Raw genomic sequence first — 27235 nt, forward strand, 5'->3', positions numbered from 1 at the left:
CTCTCCATTCCTTTGTTCATCACTACTGGGTGGACGTTCAGGTGCATCAGGGCGCGGTGTTTGGAGAGCGTGTTCTTGTGGCAGCCCTTTGGGGGTACCATGATGGGTACTGCTTTGATATGACTCATATGTTCTGTGCCGGTCTGAAGGGATGCTAATGAACGAGAAATTAGGTTCTTACCTGCTAATTTTCTTTCTTTTAGTCTCTCCAGACTGGCATAGACCCTGCCCTGTCATGTTATTTGGTGTTTTTCGTGCAGAGTACATTTAGGTTTTGTATTGGTGGTTGGGAAGTATAATAAGAGCTGCGGCATTTGGTTCAGCTGGTTAGCTGGCAAACCATGGGGACGTTTTTGAAGTTTTTTGTTCTAATCGGTATCCAAGTGTTTCCAGGTCCGATTCAGACACTTACTTTGTCTTCTCCATATGAGTATGGAGTTGGTATGTTGGTGTTTTGTTCAGCCTAGTTAGTTTCTGCTTGGCTGTTCATCAGACTGATTGTATAAGGGACTATACAGCCCACTTGCACTACTGCCAAAAGTCATGTCTCAGTCTCCACCTGTTGGCAGAGGAGCATAAACTCATCCATTCTGTGCCAGTTTGAAGGGACTAAAAGAAAGAAAATTAGCAGATAAAAACCTAGTTTCTCCAGATTTTGCAAAATGCAGGATATAAATGTTTTAAATAAATAAATAAAAATTATAAACATATGTTTTAACAGGAAAAACGTTCAGCATTCCCCAGATTCTATTTCATTGGAGATGATGATCTACTGGAAATTTTGGGCCAGTCTACTAATCCTACAGTTATTCAGTCTCACCTTAAAAAACTTTTTGCTGGTAGGAAATTTTTTACAAGCAGTATACCACATCATTTTTGAAATGTCATTGGTTGTTAATGATATGGAGATGCCTAATAGTTTAGGGGCCTAAGTTAATGGCAAAATTCCCTTAATAGCCTCAATAATTTGTAAAAAAAAAAAAAATTACTTAGGCAATTGGCACCTATCTGATTCTATAACAGATAGATACTTAAGTGGGTGTTTATATGGGCGGAGCGTGAATTAGGTGCTCCTAAGCGTGATTCTTCAAAAGCTTAGAAGCCTAAAATGTAGGCCTTTGAAACCCTGGCCTACATTTTAGATGCCTAGGTTTTAACATAAACGCTGCCAATCACAATTCTGTAAGCGGTGTCTAAACGTGATTGATGTGGCCTTACCATTTTTCTAGACGCCAACCAATTTAGGCACCATTTATAGAATCAGTCCCTTAATTTATAAATTAGGTATTTAAAAAAAAAAGGCTAAAATTAGGTAGTTCTTTGGTTGAGAATGTCTCCTATCTACCTCCTACCTATGTATGAATATTTCTTTTACCATTGAATATTAAGGTCTAATTGTGTTGCCTTTGCAGTCCTTTTGTCACAGTGATAAATAAAATCATATTGCACAAACCATCTGTGAAAACAACTAAATAAACTAAATATGCACATCCGGGGGGGGGGGGGGGGGGGAGAGGGATGGAAGGTAAATATGGTTGGAAAATGGTTGGAAAAGTTTTGGTGGGTGAGGGGAGGGTATTAATAAGTATGAATTTTTGAAAATTTTAAGTGATGTCTATATTGTAAAATGATTAATTTGCTCTGTATTTCACTTATTGTTTATGTTTTTAAAAAAATATTACATATGTTATGGTAAGGGTGGGAGGGAAGGGGTTAAATTTTATGCATTACTGCTAAATATGAAATAAATTCAAGTGATGTACTTAATTTCAATTGTCAATTTATTAATACACTTATTGTAAGATGTAAAAATGAATAAAGATTATTTAAAACAAACAAACAAAAAAACAACTAAATTTTCATCTTGGATCTTTCAGTTTACACTCTAGCCATCTTGGTAATGCAATTGCCAGAGATAAAATTAAACTCAAGACAGGCTGCAAATCACCCTGTTAAACCTAAATTGTACTTGTACCTACAATCTGGTTATTTACTTATATTAACCTCCAAGCTCTCAAAAAATCAGAATAACAACAAAAGTTCATAAACCAGTGAAATCCCTAAACTAGCACTTGCAGTCCTCTAATACTGTGGTGAATTAAACTACAGCAGTAGGTTAGAAAGACAGCCAACTTCTGCTCTGGTTTTGAGGAAATTACTGCATTTAGACTATACAGATAATGTTATTTAGGGGAAAAAAAATTGACAGATCTGAATTAGAGCCTGATGATGCCTTACTAAGCAGTTGCTTGCTCTGTAACAAGGGTTTTCTCCGGGGACAAGCAAGGGATATGCAGTCACACTTGTTGGTATAGTCCATAGACTGATCTTGTGTGTCAGTGCTCTTCCTTAGCTATGGTAAGCTTTTGGCTTAATGGGCATGTGCAGGGACTCTCGCCTTTTGAGTGAGGCTCCTCCCCTTGCCTGTCAGATTTTTTTTTAGCTGCTCCTATAAGGTCGCAGCTCTCCCCTCTCATATTCTTTTTTCTAATCACTGTTTCCAGTGCAATAGGAATGGTATGCTGAACTGTAGGGTTGTCCGGGAACCGACAAGAGGAGGTGCTATTTTAGATTTGGGCGTTAGTGGAATGCAAGACATAGTACAAGAATTAACTGTCTTGGGTCCACTGGGAAACAGTGATCATAATGTAATCAAATTTGAGCTGATACCAGGAGTAATGTCGCAAAAGAAATCTACTGAAGGGCGTTTAATTTTCAAAAGGGCGACTATGATAAAATGAGAAAAATGGTTAAAAAGAAGCTAAAAGGATCAGTTGCAAAGGTTAGGACTGTAAACCAGCCATGGATGTTATTTAAAAATACCATCGTAGAAGCCCAGAACAGATATATTCCACATATCATCAAAGGTGGAAAGAAGAGGAAACGAGAGTCAATGTGGTTAAAAGGTGAAGTGAAAGAGGCTATTAGAGCCAAAAAAACATCCTTTAAAGCAGGGGTGTCCAATCTTTTGGCTTCCCTGGGTCGCATTGGCTGAAAAAAAATGTTTCTGGGGCCGCACAAACGCTGCAGCAAGACAGAGGAGGGAGCCGGCAAGACGGTAAACACCCGAGGGCAGCAGAGGAATACACTGCATCACCCTCCACCAGGGCCACACAAAATACTTCCCGGGGCCGCATGCGACCCTTGGGCCGCAGGTTGGACACCCCTGTTTTAAAGAATGGAAAAAGAATCCGAATGAAGAAAATAAGAAGAAACACAAGCACTGGCAAGTTAGATGCAAAACATTGATAAAGACAGCTAAGAAAGAATATGAAGAGAAACTTGCAAAAGAGGCAGAAACTCATAATAATTTTTTTAGGTACATCAGAAGCAGAAAACCTGTGAGGGAATCTGTGGGACCGTTGGATGATCAAGGAGCAAGAGGGGCGCTCAGGGAGGATAAGGCCATAGCAGAAAAACTGAATGAATTCTTTGCTTCGGTCTTTACGGAAGAAGATGTAAGAGATCAACCTGAACCGAAATGGTTTTTAAGGATGATGGTGCGGAGGAACTGAAAGAAATCTCGGTGAATCTGGAAGATGTACTAAGCCAAATCGACAAGTTAAAAAGTGATAAATCGCCTGGACCGGATGGTATACATTCCTGGGTACTAAAAGAACTGAAACATGAAATTGTTGACCTGCTGTTAGATTGGAGGGTGGCTAATGTTAAGCCAATTTTTAAAAAGGGCTTCAGGGGAGATCCAGGAAATTACAGACCGGCAAGCCTCACTTCAGTGCCAGGCAAAATGGTAGAAACAATTATAAAAAATAAAATTGTGAAACACTTAGACAAACATGATTTTATTTATTTTATTTTATAATCTTTATTCATTTTCTTTTGTTACAACAAGTGTTTCAAATATACTTATTAGAAACTTAAACATATACACTTGATAAACACACTTATTATTATCAAGTTTAACATTTTTTAGAAAATTAATTTTATACAAAATTTATAATATTATGCAGTAGATCTAAATTTATATAATTTCTTTTGAATGTGTTAATCCCCCCTCCCTCCCTCCCATTCAATCAATAATATTTAAAAACAACTTTATTGTAAATTCATTCAACATTGATATGGTGTGTAAAAACCAAAAATAAAATCCCACCCCATTCCCCTCTAATCAAATTTCTATCTTGGGAAAAGTTAATCATTCATTACAAAAATCTGTTAATGGTCTCCATATCTTTTGAAATTTATTAATATATCCTTTTTGTGTTGCTATGGTAAGCTCCATTTTATATATGTGACAAACAGAATTCCACCAGAAAGTGTAATTTAACCTGTCATGTCTTTTCCAATTAAATGTGATTTGTTGTATTGCTATTCCAGTTAAAATAAATAAAAGTTTGTTATTACTTGATGATACTTGACTTTTTGTTCTCATTGTTGTTCCAAATAATATAGTATCATATGTCAAGGCTACTGGGTTTTCTAACATCCTATTAATTTGAGGCCAAATTGATTTCCAGAATGTTAAAATGAATGGACAGAAGAATAAAAGATGGTCTAATGTCCCAATTTCAACATGACAGTGCCAGCATCTATTAGATTTAGAGCTATCAATTCTATGTAAACGTGTAGGGGTCCATAAAGCTCTATGTAAAAGAAAAAACCAAGTTTGTCTCATAGATGCTGATACCGTACATTTTAACCTCCAAGACCAAAGTCGTGGCCATTGAGATGCACTAATTTGATGCTTTATCTCAATGCTCCAAATGTCTCTAAGACCATTTTTTGGTTTTTTATTTATATATCCGGATATTAATTTATACCACTGTGCAGCTTCATGTCCTATTGAGTTTATCTGGAAACACAAGAATTCCAAGCTGTGATAATTAGTAAGATTTTTCCATTCAGGGAACCCTACCTGAATGGATTGCTTCAATTGCAACCATCTAAAATATTGTGTTTTATTAAGATCAAATTTATGTTGCAATTGTGAAAATTCCAGCATTTTACCATTTTTTATTATGTCGTCTAAAATACGAATACCTGCTGTCATCCAGTTTTTCCAGATTATTTTGAAACCGCCTATTTTGATCTTGGGGTTTAACCAAATTGTTTGAGTTGTTGATTTACTAATTGGAATAGGAGTTAGATTACTTATGTATCTTAAAGTTTTCCATGTATCCATGAATATTTTATGTTCTTTGTATAGCCTTGGCATCGTGATACTAACTACATGACTAAGACGTAATGGAAACATAAGTCTCCATTCTAGCCAAAACCAATCTGGAATATTTATAGTGGGCTCTGGGAGGATCCAATACATACCATGACGTAAGATATAGGCTTGATGATACCTATAAAAGTTGGGAAAATTTACCCCTCCCTCCGCAATTGATCTTTGTAATGACACTAAAGCAATTCTGGGATTTTTCCCAAGCCAAATAAACTTTGTCAATATTTTATTTAATTTTTTATAAAAAGAATTTTGGAAGAAAACTGGTATCATTCCCATTTGGTAACAGACTACAGGTAATATCATCATTTTAACAGTTTGTATTCTTCCCCACCAAGATAAGTGTAAAGGGTTCCATTGCTCACACATCTCTGTTACTTTTTGTAATAAATTTTTTTCATTAATTTTCATTGTGTCATCTAAATTTTTTGTAATCCAAATTCCAAGATATTTAATTGCATCCTCTTTCCAAACAAAAGAGAATGAATTAAATAAACCTTTTGTACAATGTATATTTAATGGAAGTACTTCTGATTTGTTCCAGTTTATCTTATATCCTGAAAATTTTCCAAATTTTTCAATCAGTTCAAGTAAATGTGGAATGGTAGATTTTGGGTTCCTCAAATATAATAATAAATCATCAGCATAAGCTGATATTTTATATTCTTTATCTGAATGAGGTATACCTTGTATCTCCTTTACTTGTTGGATTGCTAATATTAAGGGTTCTAAAACAATATCAAACAATAAAGGAGACAAAGGACATCCTTGTCTAACTCCTCTTTGTAGATTAAATTTTTCTGAAAACGTATTATTAATGTATAATCTAGCAGAAGGGGAGTTATATAGTGTTTGTATCATTTGTGTGAATCCAGGACCTATTCCAAACCAATCCAATGTCTGATACATAAATGTCCATTCTATTCTATCAAAAGCCTTTTCTGCATCTAAAGAAACAGCAAAAGTTGGCTCGTTCATTTTCTTTGTTAAGTATAACATATGGAAAGCTAATCTAGTATTATGAGATGAATGTCTTTGAGCAACAAATCCTGTTTGAGACATACTTATAATATGGGGAAGAGCTTTAGCCAATCTTAACGCAAGTATTTTTGCTAATAATTTTCCATCTACATTTATTAAAGAAATTGGTCTGTAATTTGATACCAAAGTGGGATCTTTATTTGGCTTTGGTAAAACTATTGTTAATGATTCTGCCATAGTGCCTTTAGTACAACCTTGATTTAGTTGATATTGAAAAAGATTTAATAAATAGGGTAATAAAAAATTTTGAAATGTTTTATAAAATTCCACTGTGTAACCATCACCACCTGGAGCGGATCCAACTCTAAGGGATTTCAAAGCTGTTTCTAATTCTTTTAGTGATATTTGTTCTTCTAAACTTCGCTTTATATGTTCAGGAATTTTTGGACCCTTTAATAGTTTCAAGAATTCTAAACCTTCTTTTTCTTTATTTAAATAAGTCTCGGAAGAATAAAGAGATTTATAAAATTTTAGGAATTGTTTTAAGATTGGTTCAATTTTTGTTAGTGTATCACCTTTTTCATCTTTTATAGCAATTATTTTTGTTTTCTTTTTTTTCACTTTTAGGTAATTTGCTAGTATTCTTCCCGACTTATTTGAGTTTCCATAATACAGTGCCTGCTGAGAAAATAAATCTTTTCTTATCATTTTTGATGATATTTCATTGTATTTACCTTTAATTTTTAACAGTTCTTGTTGTGTAGAATAATCCCATTTTTCTATAAGTTTTAATTCTAAATTTTTTATTTCTTTTTCTAAGTTAGTATATTGTTTTTTATTTTGTTTATTAAGATATGCCGAATAAGAAATAATTTGTCCTCTTATTGATGCTTTAAATGCATCCCATAATATTTCTCTAGAGATCTCATCTTTATCATTTATTTGAAAGAATTCTTTCATTTTTATTTGAAAATTTTCACAGAATATTGGATCAGCAAGCATTGCATTATCAAACTTCCATATTGGTCTATTTGTATTTTGATCTGTGATCTTAATTTCAATCCATACCCCACCATGATCAGATAAAATGATTGGATCAATGGCAGCTTTTGTTACTTGATGTGCTAGATGTTTTGATATAAATATATAATCTATTCTTGAAAAAGAATTGTGAACATGAGAACAGAATGAAAATTCCCGTCCATCAAAATGAAGTATACGCCAAATATCCATTAAATCACAAGTTTGTATTAAATTATCTAGGCCCATTGATTTTATATATCTACTTGGGTTTTTATCCAATATAGGATCCATAACAGCATTGAAATCCCCCGCTACTATTAGATTTGAAGTAGCCAGTGGTAAAATCAATTGTTGAAGAGTTTTAAAAAATTCATTTTGGTTCGAATTAGGGGCGTATATATTAACCAACGTCATGGTAGTATTTCCCATATTCATTTCCACAATTATCCATCTTCCATTAATATCTGCTGTCTTTAATTTGAATGTAGCAGTACATTTTTTATTTACCAGAATAGCAACACCTGCTTTTTTCTTTGTAGCTGGTGAGAAAAAACAATGTTTGACCCAACCTCCTTGTAGTTTACTAGATTCAATATTTGAGAGGTGGGTCTCTTGTATAAAGCATAAATCCGCATCTTGCCTTTTTAAAAATAATAGTGCTTTTTTCTTTTTTATCATATGATTTAGACCATTAACGTTTAAGGATATTATTTTAAGATCCATTTATGTATTTTTGATATATTTTCTTTAAAATTATATGAATTATTTTCCTTAAATTTTTTTTTTTTTCCCAGTATTTAAAATATTTTAGAATATCTCCTTTTTCTTCTTTACCCCATTCTCCATTATTTTTCCCCCTTTCCTTCCCTCCCTTCCCTCCCTTCCCTCCCCATTTTAATATGACCACTTGGATACGCATATTGAGGTTAGGTGTATATAACTCCTACAAGCTATTACAATATATAACTATATTTACTACCATTATTATTTATTTTATCTTTTTAAATTTATTTCCCCTTTTAGAGATGTTTTAATTTATTTTATTCTATTATATATTCCCAATGTATAATTTATTATTTGAGTTTATTATTATGTTTTGGTTTGTATTGTATAATAAAGTAAATGTTTACTAACAGTGAATTCTAAGTGGTATCAAGAAATGTTTTCATTTTTAAATATTATGTATGAATTATATTCTTTCCCTATTCTTTAAGGAGATTATTACATATGACAACATGTGACAAACTTTTTTCCAGTTTCGTTGTTTAAAATGTTCCTGCAGTTCAAATCATAGTTCCATGTTCTTCCAATTCTTTTCAGTTGGTGTTGAATGTTCTGTTTCTGTATCGAACTCTATATTTGTATTCTATATTTAATCTTTATGTTTTATTAATTTAAATATAAATATAAATATAAACACAAATATAGTATTCGATATTAAGTTCTTGTTTAAGAGGTCATTGGCTGTTCATATTGATCGAGGAAATCCTGAAGTTTTGTAGGATCTGAAAAGTTTTGAGTTTTGTTGGCTATGGTAATTTTCATTACTGCTGGATAAAGAAGGCCATATCTTGCCCCTAGAGCTCGTAGTTGGGGTCTCATGTCTAGGAATTGTTTTCTTCTTGATGCAGTTTCTTTTGCAAAGTCAGGGACAATGTGGATTCTTGCGTCCTGACATTTGAGGTTTTTGTTTTCTTTTGCGAGTTGGCAGATTTCTACTGCTTGTTGGTGTCTCAAAAGTTTAAATATTAAAGTTCTTGGTCTTGATTGAAGGTTTTTATTCTGTGTTGGTATTCTGTGTGCTCTTTCTATTTCTAATGCAGCTTTGAATTTTAAAGGTAGTATTTTAGGTAGAAATTGTTCCAGGAATGTTATAGGGTCATTTTTTTCTACCCCTTCCGGAATCCCGATGATCCTTAAATTATTTCTTCTTTCTCGATTTCGGCTGTCTTCCAAGTCTCTTTTAATTTCTTCAACTTCTTTCCATATTATTTTAGATTTTCTCATGTCTGTATTCAGTTGTTCTGTATTGTTTTCTAGGTCATTTATTCTATTTTCAACTATATCCACTCTTTTGGTGAGAATTGCAGCATCTTCAATTGCTTTTTTTAGTTTTTTATTGCTGTCTAATACTATTTCTTTAATTTGTCTCAACTCTTCCATGACGTCGGGGCTTTCATCCGATGGCAACGGAACTTTTGAGGGTGTGTTATTTGGCTCTGGTTTTGATCTTTTATTGCTGCTACCAATACCGGAACCACTTGCTTCTGAATCACATTTGTTTTGTTTTTTAGATGTCATCTTCTGTTATTCTTCTCTTCTCTTTATCTCAGACTATCTTCACTGTCTCTTGGTATAAGTTTCAATATTTTGTCGCTTGTCTCTTTTCTTTTGAGTCTTCAATTTATGTTTTTACTATTTTGCTATTTCAATTTATAAAAAATGATGAGTAATTTTCTTTCAGGATTTGTTTCTATCTTTTAAATAGAAAAAAATTTTTTTTTTTTCCTTTTCAGCCTTTTTTCCTTTTTTCTTCTTTTCTCTTTTCTTAATTATCTGTCCCAATCTTATATTTAGAACAGGCTCAAAACTTTTATTTCAGTATTCTTAGAGCAACTGTCAGTTATTTGTCTCAAGTTCTATTGCTGTGAGTAAAAAAAAAAAAAAAATGTCGGTAGTCCTTCTCTCTGTTTCTCCTCCTTCAAGCCTTATCTCAGCCTCTATGAAGGCAATAACACTCAAATTAGCAGCCTTTCTTTTCCTTAGATTTTTTAGATACTGCTGGTCAATCTTTTTACAGATTTATTTTACTAAATCCGTTAGTCACTTTTTTATTGTTGACACTTTGCATCAGCGCTGAAAAAATCGGTAATCCTTTTTTCTGGCTTTCCTCTTCTAAGCCCAATCGCAGCCCTTACTGAGGAGAGCAGTATTCCGTCCAGTATATTTTTTAGTATTCTTGAAGTATATGTCTTTATCAGTTTCCAGCGCCTCTCAATTACCTCGATATTACTTTTTTTCAGGTAAAAAAAAACCATTAATCCTTTATTCTGTCATCTTTCTCACAGCCCAAGCGCTGAAGAGAAAGAAAAAACCAACAATCTTTTATATCGGAATCTTTTTCAATTTCAGCAGAGGAGATTGATATTATATTATATTATATATTATATTTTATGTTTATATTAGTCATTCACAATTCTTTTTGCGAAATTGGCAGCAAGGAAATAGTTTAAAAAAAAAAAACCGTTGCCAAGTAGGTTTTACAGCAAACCTCGGTTCATCACCGGCAGAGGAGAGCTATTTCAAAACAGCTTATCTCTATAGTATGACAGGCACCAACCTCCTCATATATTATTTATAAAGAAGAAATTTTTATCTTTGTCGTTAGGTAGCTCACCAGCAGTTTCAAATTCCGTTAATCTCCTGCTTTTTACATCTCACTTCTCAGGATATAAAAAACGGCACTTTTACTTTTGATTTTTCATCTTTCAAACGTCTCTCCGTCTCAGCTAAGGAGGTAGATTTTAATTTATCACACCATCAAGATCATGGGAAATCATTTTTTGTAGTAAATTCTGTAAAATAAGCTTGTTTGTACGGAGCTTCTCCTTCACCCGACCGTCAGCATTCGCGTCCAAGCCACGCCCCCGACAAACATGATTTAATGAGATGGAGTCAGCATGGTTTCAGCCGAGGGAGATCTTGCCTCACAAATTTGCTTGACTTCTTTAAAGATGTGAATAAACATGTGGATTAAGGTGAGCCGGTTGATATAGTGTATCTAGACCAGGGGTGTCAAAAGTCCCTCCCCAAGGGCCGCAATCCATTTCGGGTTTTCTGGATTTCCCCAATGAATATGCATGAGATCTATTAGCATACAATGAAAGCAGTGCATGCAAATAGATCTCATGCATATTCATTGGGGAAATCCTGAAAACCCGACTGGATTGTGGCCCTCAAGGAGGGACTTTGACACCCCTGATCTAGATTTTCAGAAAGCTTTTGATAAAGTTCCTCACTAGAGGCTTCTGAGAAAATTAAAGTGTCATAGGATAAGTGGCAAAGTTCAGTTGTGGATTACAAAATGGTTATCGGATAGAAAACAGAGAGTATGGTTAAATGGTCATTTTTCTCAATGGAGGAGAGTAAATAGTGGAGTGCCACAGGGGTTTGTACTAGGACCAGTGCTATTTAACTTATTTATAAATGATCTAGAAATTGGAATGACGAGTGAGATGATTAAATTTGCAGATGACACTAAACTGTTCAAAGTTGTTAAAACGCATGCGGATTATGAAAGATTTCAGGTGGACCTTAGGAAATTGGAAGACTGGGCATCCAAATGGCAGATGAAATTTAATGTGGACAAATGCAAAGTGATGTACATTGGGAAGAATAACCTGAATCACAGTTATCGGAAATAGAAAAGATTCTAAATATTCCTTAAGTACTTCTTAACATCTTAACAATATGTATTTCTTATTATCATAACAATTCTTATGTATTCCGCCTTGAACCGCAAGGTAAAGGTAGAATAGAAATCACTAATGTAATGTAATGTAATGCTAGGGTCCACCTTGGGGATTAGCACCCAAGAAAAGGATTTGGGTATCGTCGTAGACAATACGATGAAATCTTCTGCTCAATGTGTGGCGGCGGCCAAAAAAGCAAACAGGATGCTAGGAATTATTAAAAAAGGGATGGTTAACAAGATTAACCCCCTCTTTTATTAAAGTGCGCTAAATGATTTAACGTGCTAAATGCTAACACGTCCATAGACTAACATGCACGAGTTAGTATTTATCGCATGCTAATCGGTTAGTGCACCTTAGTAAAAGAGGGCCTAAGAATGTTATAATGCCCCTGTATCACTCTATGGTGCAACCTCATCTGGAGTATTGCATTCAATTCTGGTCTCCATATCTCAAGAAAGATATAGTCGTGCTAGAAAAGGTTCAAAGAAGAGCGACCAAGATGATAAAGGGGATGGAACTCCTCTCGTATGAGGAAAGACTAAAATGGTTAGGGCTCTTCAACTTGGAAAAGAGACGGCTGAGGGGGAGATATAATTGAAGTGTACAAAATCCTGAGTGGAGTACAACGGGTACAAGTGGATCATTTTTCACTCTGTCAAAAATTACAAAGACTAGGGGACGCTCGAAGTTACAGGGAAATACTTTTAAAACCAATAGGAGGAAATTTTTTTCTAGTCAGAGAATAGTTAATCTCTGGAACGCATTTGATAGAGGTTGTGGTAAGAGTGGATAGTGTAGCTGGTTTTCAGAGCAGGTTGGACAAGTTCCTGGAGGAAAAGTCCATACACTTCTCCCTCCGTATTCGCGGTTTCTATATCTGCGGATTCGCTTATTCGCAATTTTTTCAATGATGATTCCGCCACCCCCAAATTACATCATGATTAATTCCATTTCTTAATCAGAGAGCCTCTCTCACCTCTCACAGCATAGAACTGAAGAAGACAGCGCAGGAAACGCAAGTGCCAAGCGCTTTGAAAACTAACGCATCCTTCACACAGGTCCCCGCCCCCTCTCATTGCAACACAGAGCGGAAGCAGAGCCTGCACGAAACCCAGCCAGCCCAACCAGCAAGATCGAGAGAGAGCTGCTCAAGTACCAAGTACCTTCAGCTGCAGAGTCTCTAGTTATTCGCTGTTTCAATAGCAAAAACGCTAGCTGTTACAAAAAACCACAAATAATATATAAAAAATTATTTGTGGCTTTTCCGTAATCGCGCCTATGGTCCACCCGCATCCCCTGCGAATACGGAGGGAGAAGTGTAGTCTGTTATTTAGAAAGACATGGGGGAAGCCACTGCTTGCCCTGGAATATTGCTGATCTGCTCTCAAAACTCCTTGGGTTATGGCCAGATATTAGTGACCTGGATTGGCCACCGTGAGAATGGGCTACTGGGCTTGATGGACCATTGGCCTGACCTATTCTTATGTTCTTATGTTGTCTTTTTTTTTTTTTTTAATTATTCACAAAAGAAGATGCATTTACATAAATTATTATCATTACAGCACAATATACTTAATAGAATAAAAATAAGACTTATTTTCTCCTACCCACTTTCCAATTTACAAACACCTCATAAAAATACTTGTAATCAACCCTTCTATATTTCTTAACAAATGCCAAAACATATCTTCCTCCCCCCTCCCCGGATGTGCATGTTTCCCTCAGTTTATACAAATAAATCAATCTTTACAATATTTAGTTAATGGTTCCCAAACTTCCATAAATTTTTTATGATAACCCTTCTGAATGGCCATAAACTTTTCCATTTTAAAGATATAACATAGGGATTCTCACCAGAATGAATAATCTATCCCAATTTTTCCAATTCTTTAAAATAAGCTGCATGGCAACTCCCGTCATTATAAACAAAAGTTTGTTATTTTTTGCTAAAATTTGACTTTTCGCCCTCATAGATGTTCCAAATAAAATAGTATCATATGATAGTGCCACTGGATTTTCTAATAAATTATTAACCTGATCCCAAATTGATCTCCAGAATTTTAGTATCAAAGGATAATAGTAGAGTAAATGATCTAACGTCCCAACTTCCAGATGACAATGCCAACATCTATTAGATTTAGAACTATCTACTCTATGCAACCGAACTGCTAACGAGCATTCTGCAAAAGATGTTAATCACAGCTTTTCTGCTCCTCCTCCTTCTCCACGGTCGCTTCTGCCCTCTTCAGAGTGTGAAGGTGTCATTCTGATCTGGTCCCCTTATTTCTTTATTTTTGCTGTGTTTATTTTTGTGGTCTTTTTCAGTTTGCAAGTTTTATGGGGCTCCAGGACTGGCTGTGCCTGCATGGAGAGGAGCAGACTGTCTTCAGCTGGCAGGTGCATCCTTTGGGAACCTGTTCAGCCAGCCTGCTGAATATTTGTGGTGCTCTGGATTCCGTGCCCTCATCATTTGCTTGCTTCCTTGACTCGATCAGGAGCTTGAGCGCAGGCATAGGGCAGAAGAGACCGGGGAGGAGGAGTGGAGGCCAATCCTGATCTCAAACATGTAAACAAGGCCTTGAGAATTCCTCAGTTCCGGATGAAGACCGTTGGGTCTATCATTGCAGTGGTTGAGCCAGGAGAGTTTCTGGCGGCCCTAGATTTGACGTAAGCTTATCTTCATGTCCCCATCTTTCTGGAACACAGAAAGTTCCTCAGATTCCATGTGTTGAAGAATCACTATCAATTTTCAGTGCTTCCCTGGTTCCAACACAGTCTCTGGAATATCTGGGGGTCTTATTCAACATGGCAGAAGGCTGAGTCTTTCTTCCAGAAGTACACAAACAGAAGCTTCGTGATTAGATTACTGTCCTGTTGACCAAGCCATAGCCTACTGTGTGGCATTACCTTCAAATCTATGGGTCAATGGCAACCGTGATAGAGGTTATGCCTTGGGCAAAGGTTCATATGTGACCCTTCCAGAATGCCTTGTTTCACTGGTTGCCTCAGAGGGACTCACTGCAAATTCCTACACCTACACAGCGGCAGTCAAACGCAGCATAAGCTGGTGGCTCCATCCACAGTCTCTAGTGAAGTGGATCTCGCTCTGGATCAATTCATGAGTCATCCTAATGATGGAGGCCAGCCTGTTTGACTAAGGGGCTTAGTTTAAGGCCAATAGACTCTGTCACATCAGAAGTGGTCTATCAACAGTCTGGAACTATGAGCAATTCTTCTGCAGTTTTTGCTGGAAGGCAAAGCAGTCAGAATCTTCTCCAACAATGCCACTGCAGTGGCCTATGTCAACAGCAGGGAGGCACCAAGAGCGCTCCGCTCCAGCAGGAGGCAAAAGCATTATTCTTTTGGGCAGAAACACACCTGCGGGCGATCTCTGTAGCACACGTGGCCAGTGTTCAAACGGATTATCTCAGCAGACAGACATTAGACCCTTGTCCCTCTCTAACTTCTTGGTTCCTCTCCTATAACCCTTCATTGTAGTTCCTTTCCTCCTAACTCTGTAAACTGTGCCGAGCTCTACGCTTGTGGAGATGGCGGGGTATACAAATCTAAGGTTTAGTTTAGTTTAGTTTAGATTAGACCCAGGAGATTGGTCATTGTCTTTGAAAGCATTCCAGGACATTGTGATAAGATTGGGTCATCCGCTGCAAAGAACAAAAAAGCGAATCAGTTTTACATGGTCTAAGTCACAACGTCCAAGTTCCGTCGATCGTGGGCTGTATAACTTTCGGTTATACATGCTGTACGACTAAGTCTTAGCCAGCCCACATGCCGCCCAACTCCCGCCCTCGACACGCCTCCCGAAATACCCTGTTTTGCTTTGGACGTTGAGCAGTACTATAAAGGCCTAAGTCGTTTTTAAGTACTTCCAAAACCAGATTTTATTATCGGCGCTTGGACGTGTTTGAGAAATGTTCGTCCAAATGCCGACTTAGGCCGATTTTTGGACGTTTTTCTCTTTCGATTATGAGCCCCATAGTATCTTGCCATTTTCAGGGTATAGACCATAGAAGTCTGCATGGCACTGGATAGATGTCGTGATATTGTCGAAGATGGGAATATCCATGCAAGCTCTGATGTCACCACTTGTGTGGCTATAGCTATCCTAGTTGTCCATGTGGAAAGAGTGATGTTTGACTAACAGATGAGAACAAGTTTTGTTTTTTTTAAAAAATCTTTATTCATTTTTATACATACAATAAGTGTGATAATAAATAAACACATTTGCACATTGAGAATATCACTTAATATTCAGCAATAATACCGATCATAAAATCTTATCTCCCTCCCTACCCACCCCTTCATAATAAGTAATTAAATTACTTTATGAAAGATGTTATACTTAAAATCTCCCCCTGAAATATGAACTTTAAGAATTAAGGGAAAAGTAACAACTAATCATTACAAAATTTTGTTAATGGAAGAGAACCAATGTTTTAATATTTTTCTTTTTTCTCTCTCTAATTTAGGCGTTAACAGTGTGAGCTTTGATGAGTACTTCAAACATATAACAGCTATGAAATCTCTGGAGGGAGAGATTGTGCCTTTGAAAAATAAAGTTCTGGTATCACATGATGTTGAGGTGTGTAAAGCTCAATATATTATGCATTAAGCAATTTGTTATAGAAACCTATAATGACCTTATTGTCGTTTTCTTTGTTAGGATTGGCTAAACCATTTAGCCACTGAGATGAAAGAAACTATGAAACAATTACTAGTAGAATGCATTGCTGCAGGGAGAAAATCACAAGGAGCAATTGATCCTTCCTGCTTTCCTTCACAGGTAAATTAATTACTATATTTGCAGTTTTAATATGGCCAAATTTTTAAAGAATAAAAATAATCATATGTGACCATCTCGGGAAAAGGTGACTAAAATCATCAGACACAAAAAATGAGGTTTTAATGAGTTTTCCCCCTCTTTTACTAAGGCGCACTAGCTGTTTTAGCACATGCTAAACACTAACGCATCCATAGAATATAATGGACTTGTTAGCGTTTAGTGTACGTTAATATTTAGCGCACATTAAAACGGCTAGTGCGCCTTAGTAAAAGGACCCCTTTATTAGAACAAAATTTGTAATAGAACAGGCCGAAGCCCATTATTTTCTGTTAAAAAAGTTATAGAAGTTCCCAAACATGTAACTAGGGAAATGTGGGGCTGCCATTTCTTAATCCCTCCAGTGGTCATCAATTTGTTGGTCCTTATTAATTTTTAAACCAGGTATAACCCCAGATGTCCAACTTGTGCCCTGGACATTTAGTAAAAAGTTCAATTATCGCTGCAAAGTGTCCAAGTTCAAAACCTGCCCAAATCCCACCCATAACATGCCTCCAACACCCCCCTTGAGATTTAGATGCACTGCAGACAGTGAACCTGGTAAAATATCTAGAAAGTTGGTTTCAAAAATGGTAACTTGGACATTTTTCTTGCCAAAACGTCCAAATGCCACTTTATGCTTTTTTTGGATGTCTTCCATTCTGTCTTTTAGTTCAGTGAAGTAAAGTCTCATAAGTAGTAATGATTGGCTCTCACTGTAAGAAATTACCTTGTTTCCTTTAATGGACTAGTTTATATCTCCTTCTAAGTAGCGTTTTCTTTATTCCCCTTCCCCTTTTATTTCTTCTTTTTTCTTAAGTTTTGTGTTTATATTTTTTCTGTCATGTTTTCCTTTAAATTGGTGGTGTTATGATTTCTTATTGAGGAACATTTTGTCTGAGTTGTTGATTTTATTTTTGAAAATTTATAAATAAAAAAAATCTCTGATGTCTTTGGTCACTTCTAAAATCCCCATTTTATTGTGTCTTCTGGGGTTCCAAAGAAGCTGCAAATGAATTAGGTATGTCCCTTGATGCATGTTCTCACAGCCATGTAGACACAGCTGCATATCACAGTTAGATGAGGGTATTAAAGAGCAATAGCTTTGACCACAATGACATCACTTCCTGTGTTGCTGGGCACCTTACTGAATTTGGAACAGTATTGTCCACTTTTAAGAAACAGAAAAATGAAGGCAGGTAAAGACCACATGGCTTATCTAGTCTGCCTAATCATGCCATCTACTATCCGTTCCTCTCCTTTAGAGATCCAACGTTCTTGAATTCAGATACACTTTTTGTTTCCACCAATTCTGTTAGGACGCCATTCCAAGCATTCACCACCTTTTTCATGAAAAAGTATTTTCTGAGTTTACTTCCAAATCTATCCCGAGTTTACTTCTGAATCTATCCCCTTTCATCTTCATCCTATGCCCCCTCATTCCAGAGTTTCCTATTAGTTGAAAGACTTGCCTCATGCATATTTTTGCCATATATCACCCCTCTCCTGCCTTTCCTCTAAAGTATACATATTGAGATCTTTAAGTCTGTCCCTTCCTCCAATTGCTTGGGATCTTAATATTATACTTTCAAACCTCATGAAAACCCCATTTGAACTACTGGCATCTTCTTCTCTTAAATATCTCACTTGGAAAGTGGTATTCCTAATGTGCATTTCTTCTGCATTTCGTGTCTGAATTATAAGCACTAGTATCGATTCTCCATAAACAACCTTCTACCAGGATAGTTCCTGCCAAAGGTCATATTAGAATGTCACTTGAACCAATCTACAGTCTATAGTTCTACCTGTTGACTTTCCAAGACCACATTCTCACCCTGGGGAAGCTGGAGTCCACACATTAGACTGTAAACATGCTATTGCTTATTACCTGGATTGGACAAAACCTCATAGAAAGTCTACTCAGTTGTTTTTGTCATTTGATCCTAACAAACTTTTTTGAGACTGCTTTCAACTCTTAACTCCCACTCACTGCTGTCAGATACCTATACCCACTATAATCTTCCCAACCCTGAAATGTCCTGTCTAAATTAGATTGTAAGCTCTTCTGAGCAGGGACTGTCTATTGTGTGTTAGAATGTACAGCGCTGCGTATGCCTTTCAGCGCTATAGAAATAATAAATAGTAGTAAATAATAGCAGTAGGACAAAACCTCATAGGAAGTTCACTCAGTTGTTTTTATCATTTGATCGTATCAAACTAGGAACTCCTGGCTGGCAGACTGTATCTCTGTCTCCTGTGCTCAGGCTGGGCTGCCGCTAGAAGGTCGTATCACGACACATAAAGTTAGACAATGGCAACTTCAGAAGCTCACCTACGATACACTCCTATTGAGCACATCTGTAAAGCAGCCACTTGGTCCTCTATTCTACAGAATTTAATCTCTACATGTCAGCCAACTTCCCGCCTGCTCATTTTCATTTTAGCTAGGGAGCCCCACATGTGGAAATATACTATCTGCTTATCCTAGGATAAAGCACAGTTACTTACCTGTAAAAGGTGTTATCCAGGGACAGCAGACAGATATTCTCAGAATCCTCCCTTGTTAGCTTCTTAGCATTTTTACTTAACTGATGGTCCCGCGAGCCATTGTTGGGTGGGAAGGCACCGGTGTATGTGTGGTACAGGCAGTCTTACGACTATGAAAAGATTTAAAGTGACAGTACACTTTTTGCACTGTTCATACCGGGCTCTGCGGATAATGTCACCCATATGTGAGAATTTCTGCTTGCTGTACTTGGATAATACCTGTTACATGTAAGTAACTGTGCTTTTTTGATACTTTGTTTTTCCTGTGACAATTTTTATTGATGCTGTTCCTATTTGTTCCTCTGCTGATCTTATAGCACCAGTCACTTTGTCATTTGACAAATCCAAGTTTGTAAGTGAATGTTTCTGTGGCTACCCGAGTAAAATAATACCAGGCTATGGCAGGCAGTGTTTTTTATTTTTATTTTTTGTAATTCTTTATTCTTTTTCATTTCTTACATCAAGTGAAAAATACATATTAAATACAATTATTTCATATCACTTGAATTACATTTGTTTTTTAAAGTACTGACTGCCACTAGCTAAATTAAATTTGGATATTCAGTGCAAAACCATGTCAGAGACTGGCATTGAGTATTTAGGGTCCCTGATGAACCCAGAAGTTGCACGGCTGCTGGCATTCACCTTTGTAACTGGACGAGGATAGAATTGCATTTTATGATGTCCTATTTGCCAAATTAGGTGTAGCACTGTCACTGGTGCTTGCATTACTTCTGGGTCTGGTCTCATTCTGCCTACAGTCTGCTCTGACACTGTGGAGTGTACTGGGGCAGTCAGAGCCAATATTCAGCAACGCTGACCAGTTAAATCCTGCTGAACATTGGCAGCTCATCAGTTCAGTTTAAGCTGGCAGAAGCTCTCCTGTTACCTGAAGCTATACGGAGTATTGATCCCTATATGACTTTATTGATTAAGTTTTAGCTTGGGAGCAGTTCAATTTATAAAGCATATATTAATAATTCTTATAAAAAGCTATGTTATATTTTAATGGTTTTTTCTTTCACTTAAAGTTTTTTTTTACTCAATGATTTATTTATTTTTAAAAGGCAAGAAATTTGTGTGCAATAAAATAGCAAACAGTTGTATAATAATGTATTTTTTTCTGCTTGTATTAGATTCTTTGTTTGGCAGAACAGATCCAGTTTACTGAAGATATTGAAAATGCTATTCGAGATCACAACCTTTACCAGATAGAAATTGAACTTATGGCTAAACTGGAGCATTATACTAGCATAGATACTAGTATGGAAGATACTGGGAGTGCAGGTACTGAAAGTTGCAATATGTAAATTGTAAAGAATTCTCATAGTATGTTTGAAAAGATTTACCCCCCTCTTTTACTAAGCCTGATAGTGCGGGCTGATGTGGTAAATGCTCCAATGTCCATAGGGAATGAATGGGCGTCGGAGCATTTGCCACGCGACATTTGCTAGTGCCACTTTGTAAAAGGGGGCCTTAATTAAAGAAGTGTATACTTAAAGATCATCATAGATATATTACTTTGGAACAATAAAAAGCTTAGAATCTCAATTTAAAAAGTGGAAGTATCTAAACTTAATGGTGGCACTAACTTCCCAGATTTTTACTGATATCATTTAGCATCTTTAGCAAAATACAGCACCTGCTAGCTTCAAACAGATATCCAACGCTCTTATCATATTCCATCCTGGTTGGATTTGGAAATTCAAATTTACACACCAATTCCAAATGAAGTTAGTGAGATTTTGGGCAATCCAATGATATCTATTTGAAGCGCTGGCCATGAAGAGAGCTCAAACAATGCATCTGACCGCCATGATCGTCAAGCCACGCCCCCAAAAGTAGTTCTTTTAACCTTACTGTTGTATGGGATATTATGTTATTATTTTTAGTACTTCTACAAAAAGAGAAATTACTAATTTAAATTATTATAAAAAATCTATATCATAGATCTTATAAATAATAGTGCTCAGTAAAAGCCAATGTGAACTATATAATATGTGAGCGCAGGGTTCTTTTAGTTCATCAAGCTTAAGTCATCATTGCACTCCTCCCTCCCTACCAATAAATGAAACAGGTTAAAACCAGCAATAAATAAGAGTTAGAGGAGTACTTATCTCCGATGGAGTAGTTGTATCCTCCTGAGCTCAGCTGCAAATCCAAAAGTGCACATTGCTCCCCATCAAATCAAAAACAAAAATAAAAAGTAAAAAATCAAAAATCACAATAAATGTTCAAGTTCATTTATCCAATTGTAATTTATCAATCCAAATGATTCATCTATTAAATCCAGAGCTTCCTCGACACAGTATATGGTCTCCGGTGAGTTGACACAATACGTGTTTCCCTATTCGCTTTTTCATGAGGAAGATGTTTACAGCACTATTTTCTTAAACAGCATACGGCCTGTTATTGGAATAGAACCCCACCCAGGGCTTCACCCAGGGAAAATTATTTTTAGTACACCTGATTTTAGATTGTAAGCTGCCCAGAAGGTTTTTATGCTTGGTGCGAGATGGTAAGATATGAATAAACTTGGATTAGAAAATTCTGTTTATTGGACTTAACTTGCAATTTCAAAATCTAGAAATTCAGTATCCTCTTGAATTCATCTAGGCATTCCAAGAATCAATTGTAACACCTACCGTATTTTCCCGTAGATAACACGCACCCGGGTAAAACGCGCACACTGTCTACCTTGTTTCCGGATGCCAGTGAGCCCAGCTGCTTCCTCTGCCGGCGGTCCCACCCCTTCTCTGAGCCCTGACATCAGAGAAAGGGCGGGACCGCCGGAAGAGGAAGCAGCGCAGCAGGGCTCAGAGAAGGGGCAGGACCGCCGGCAGAGGAAGCAGCTGGGCTCACTGGCATCCGGAAACAAGGTAGACAGCTTCTCCATGGGGGAGGGGGGGAGGCTGTGGGGGTGCGAGCGGTTCTTCGGGTGGGAGTGCGAGCGGTCCATCGGGGTGGGAGTGTGAGCGGTGGGGGTGCGAGCGGTCCTTCCGGATGATGAATCGGGAGTCGGGCGGGGTGGGAACTATGTAAAATAATTTTTATATAGCGCGCTCATGCGTATAATGCGCAAGGTTATGCACGGTTTGTAAAATCGTGTATAACGCGCGCGTTATATGCGTGAAAATATGGTACACTAGTATGAGTTTTGTTAGCAACAGCATCCAGCAGATCTTTTCTGAAATATGCTCATTTAGTAAGCATTTCAGCAAGCTTGCATTCTCCAGGTTTCTGCTATAATTAAGGGGAGTCAGGGGCATAGTTAGAGCACTGGGATTATAAAAAGGGAAGCCCAGTTCAAATCTCACTGCTGCTCCTTGTGATCTTGGTCAAGTCATTTTACATTAGGTGCAATCTTAGATTGTGAGCCATCCATAGACAGGGAAAATACTCAGTGTACCTGAATGTATTTACCTCAGGCTAATACTGAAAAGGTATAAGTTAAATATTACATAAATGCATGAATGTTCCTCTTAGAGGAGAATCCATATTAGTATAATAATCCAGCATGGTTCTTGAATGTATTAATGTCCTAGTATATTTTATCCCAGGACAAGCAGGCAGCATATTCTCACGAATGGGGTGACGTCACCGACAGAGCCCCGGTACGGACCACTTTAAAAGTGCATCGCCACTTTAAGTCTTTAGAAAGTTCGCGATAGCCCGAATCGCGCATGCGCGAGTGCCTTCCCACCTGACGTAGGGCACGCGGTCCCTCAGTTTCTTAGTTTCTGAGGAGCTAAGAAGTCGCTTCATCAACGGTTGTTGATATTTTTCGCTGCCTTCCCACTCATGTGGCTTATTTTTTTACCTTTTACTCAGTTTTTGTTTTCTTTCTTTTTTATAGTAAAAAAAAATAAATTTTTGCTTTTTTGCTTTCCAAGTTCAGCCCGGTGGGGCCTGTTTCCCTCCTTGCACCTCGACTTTTGATTTTGCCGAGGCCATTTTTCCCTCCATGTCCCGTCCTCAGACGGGTTTTAAGAAGTGCGGATGGTGTGCTTGCCCTATTTCCATCACATATCTGCATTGCTGGTACCTCCAGTTTTTGGGCCGGAATATAGGGCTGAATCGTGCACTTGTTGTTCCTCACTCCAGAAGAGGCCCCTTAATAATCTTCTGATTCAACAGCATCTCCTCTTTGGTTCCGCTATGGAGGGTGATTCAACACCAGCGCCAACGTCGGGGTCCGCACCGAAGTCGACATCGTAACACCCGAAGTCGATGGATTCATCTTCAGTGTCGCATGCAGTGGGTAAGCCGGCTAAGAAGCCTTCCCCCACCACTTCGGGCTCCCAGGTCACTTCAGCAGTGAGCCAAGTCCTGCAGACCTCGAGGAGACCCAAGAAACAATCGGCTGCTATATCGGTGAGTGCCTTGACATCGGCCTTCTCATCGCCAAAGCGCAGATCGGCACCAACGGTACCGGCAAAAAAGCCAGCGGCACCTGTTTGCCCTTTCAGACAACAGTCTTCATATCAGCGTCGTTTTACTGCAAAGCCTATGACGCCACCTCAGTCTCAACCTCTCAGGCAGAAGCAGCAACCCCATCAACCCCAGCAAAAACAACAGGCTGTTCCACCTAAATCTACACAGCTTTTTTGACCTGTTTTTCAGGAGCATAACCAATCTCAGCATTTCTCAACCTTTGCCCATCAGAGGTCGTCTTCAGCTTTTCATCAGTCGTTGGGAACTCATCACATCAGACCTATGGGTCCACAACATCATTCATCAGAGTTACTCTCTCCATTTTCAGACTCTTCCACCAGACAATCCTCCAAGAGAGTCTGCTTTGGATCCTGCACAGTCCTCCCTTCTTCTACAGGAGGTGCAATCCCTTCTTCTGCTGATTGCCATCGAGGAAGTTCCCCTTGATCAGCAGGCCCAGGGATTCTACTCCTGTTACTTCTTCCCCAAAAAGACAGGAGGACTGAGAACCCATCCTGGATCTCAGAGTTCTCAACAAATTTCTCATCCAGCTTCCAGGAAGTACCTCCGTTTTCAAATCAATCGCTGTCATTCCCAATACAAGGTACTTCCCTTTGGCCTGGCATCTTCTCCCAGAGTCTTCACGAAGTGCCTAATTGTGGTGGCTACCTCTCTCTGATCACACGGCCGTCAAGTCTTTCCTTATCTGGACGACTGGTTGATCAAGACCGTCTCATCTCAAGAAGTGGTCCAAGCAACATCTCAGACCATCTCTTTTCTCCAGATTCTAGGATTCGAAGTCAACTTCCCCATATCACATCTCATTCCGACCCAACGTCTGCAATTCATTGGGGCAATCCTAGACACTACTCTCATGAGAGTGTTTCTTCTTCCAGATCGACTCCAGACTCTCATCCGTCTCTGTCAGCAATTGCTTCCTCTTCAAACCATCTCTGCCAGACACATGATGGTTCTGGATGACCTCCTCAAATCTATCCAGAGGTCTTCTTTTTCATCTACCCCCTCATCACAAGATCATCATGACAGACGCATCCCATTATGCCTGGGGGGCTCATATGGACGATCTGCAGACTCAGAGGTTTTGGGCTACCAGGGAGCAGAAATTTCACATCAATTTCTTAGAACTCAGAGTGATGTTTTATATCCTCAAGGCTTTTCATCATCTTCTTTGCCCTCGGGTCCTCCTTTGCATGGACAATCAAGTAGCAATGTACTACATAAACAAGCAAGGAGGCACGGGCTCTCTCATATTGTGTCAGGAAGCCCAAAAAATCTGGACTTGGGCGACAGCTCGCAATCTATTCTTGAAGGCGGTCTACATTAAATGGGAGAAAAATTCCCTAGCAGACCACCTCAGCAGAATTCTTCAACCTCATGAATGGACTCTCGACTCTGCACTCTCCAGTCTATCTTTGTTCAATGGGGCACTCCTCAAGTGGACTTGTTTGCGGCTCCTCACAATCACAAGCTGCCCCAGTTTTGTTCCAGACTTTACTCTTCTCTCCGTCTGGCAGCAGATGTCTTTCTCCTGGTTTGGACGGGTCTGTTTCTATATGCATTCCCTCCACTTCCTCTCATGTTGCGAACATTATTCAAGGTCAAGAGGGAAGCAGCCAGCATGATTCTCATTGCTCCACGGTAGCCCAGACAACATTGGTTCTCCCTTCTCCTTCAACTCAGCTCCAGGGAGCCCATGCCTCTTTCAATATTTCCTACTCTGCTCACTCAAAATCAGGAATCACTTCTGCAATCTCTACACCTGACAGCTTGGTTTCTCTCGGGCTGAATTCATCTGTCTTATGTCTTTCTCAGCCTGTTCGTCAAATTCTTCATGCATCCAGGAAACCAGCCACTCAGCAATGTTACCAAAAAAAGTGGACTAAATTTTCTTCCTGGTGTCTTCTTCATCATCACGATCCAACATCCTTGGCAGTGGAATTGGTGTTGGATTATCTTCTTCATCTGTCTGACTCTGGTCTCAAGTCTACATCTATTAGAGTCCAACTCAATGCTAGTACTGCTTTTTACATGCCAGTCGAGGGAAAACCTCTCACTACTCATCCTTTGGTTTCCAGGTTCATGAAGGGGCTTTTCAATATTAAACCACCTCTCAAGCCTCCACCTGTTGTCTGGGACCTTAATGTGGTTCTTTCCAGTTTGATGAAGCCACCATTTGAACCAATGGTCACAGCTCATCTCAAGTTTCTTACCTGGAAAGTGGTCTTCCTTATTGCTCTCACCTCTGCCAGGAGGGTCAGTGAGTTACAAGCATTAGTAGCAAATTCACCTTTCACAGTTTTTCATCATGACAAGGTGGTTCTGCATACACATCCAAAGTTTCTTCCAAAAGTTGTCACTGAATTTCATCTCAATCGGTCAATTGTTCTATCAGTGTTTATTCCTAAACCTCATTCTCATGCTGGAGAAACTGCTTTGCATACTTTGGACTGTAAGCGGGCTTTAGCCTACTACATTGACCGGACAAAGCACAACGAACATCTCCCCAACTTTTCATCTCTTTTGATCAAAACAAGTTGGGGCATCCTGTATCCAAGAGAACAATTTCCAACTGGCTGGCTGCCTGCATTTTGTTCTGCTATGTTCAGACTGGACTGGCACTGGAAAGTCGTGTCACAGCCCACAAAGTTAGAGCTATGGCAGCTTTTGTGGTTTTCCTTAGATCTATGCCCATTGAGGAAATCTGTAAAGCCGCCACCTGGTCCTCAGTTTATACATTCACTTCTCACTATTGTTTGAAATCTTTCTCCAGATGGGATGGGCACTTCGGCCAATCTATATTATAAAATTTATTTTCTTAGGCCAACACTCCCACCATCCCATCTCTGTTAGCTTGGAGGTCACCCATTCCTGAGAATATGCTGCATGCTTGTCCTGGGATAAAGCACAATTACTTACCATAACAGGTGTTATCCAGGGACAGCAGGCAGATATTCTCACATCGCACCCACTTCTCCAGGTTGGCTTCTTAGCTGGCTTATCTTAACTGAGGGATCACGTGCCCTACGTCGGGCGGGAAGGCACTATCGCATGGGTTTGGCTATTGTGATCTTTCTAAAGACTTAAAGTGGCGATGCACATTTAAAGTGGTCCATACCGGGGCTCTGTCGGTGACATGCCTGCTGTCCCTGGATAACACCTGTTACGGTAAGTAACTATGCTATATTGTAAACATCAAGGTTATAGTTTGTTTTTTTTAACATATAAATATCTTTACATAGATTCTGGAATACTTGAACTCAAGCTTAAAGCTCTGATTCTGGATGTTATTCATAATATTGATATAGTAAAACAATTAAATAAAGCTCAGGTTCATAGTACTGATGATTGGGTTTGGAAGAAACAAGTCAGATTCTACATGAAAAAGGACCAAAAATGTTACATCCAGATGGTGGATGCTGAGCTTCACTACACATATGAATATCAGGTAATTTATTGTTTTAATGTATGAACGAATCTCTAGATTTTGATAGTATTGTATGTCTGTTCTTCTGTTCATCCATAGTCATAGCATACTTCTAAAGATTTGTGTCAGGTTTTATAAAATAAAGTAGTTTAGCAGTGTGAACCAAATTATTCATGTCAAAAAAATGTAACTAAAACAGGGGTATATAACTTTTGGCTCTCACACCGGTTATTTGCAGCTCGCTGGACAATAAGAACATAAGAATTGCCATACTGGGAGAGACGGAAGGTCCATCAAGCCCA

At 38.1% G+C, this 27235-nt stretch overlaps 1 protein-coding gene across 3 annotated transcripts in view; it reads left to right on the forward strand.

The window, feature by feature from the left end:
- Nucleotides 1-27235, forward strand: part of DYNC2H1 (dynein cytoplasmic 2 heavy chain 1) — a 499560-nt gene that overhangs the window by 133650 nt on the left and 338675 nt on the right. For all 3 annotated transcript variants that reach the window (XM_033947955.1, XM_033947953.1, XM_033947954.1), the window contains exons 28-32: nt 722-839; nt 16158-16270; nt 16352-16471; nt 20191-20341; nt 26749-26954. In XM_033947955.1, the coding sequence (XP_033803846.1) occupies nt 722-839; nt 16158-16270; nt 16352-16471; nt 20191-20341; nt 26749-26954 (708 nt within the window). The remainder of the gene's footprint in view (nt 1-721; nt 840-16157; nt 16271-16351; nt 16472-20190; nt 20342-26748; nt 26955-27235) is intronic.

This window comes from Geotrypetes seraphini, chromosome 6 (genome assembly GCF_902459505.1).
Source record: "Geotrypetes seraphini chromosome 6, aGeoSer1.1, whole genome shotgun sequence".
NCBI classification, from domain to species: Eukaryota; Metazoa; Chordata; class Amphibia; order Gymnophiona; family Dermophiidae; genus Geotrypetes; species Geotrypetes seraphini.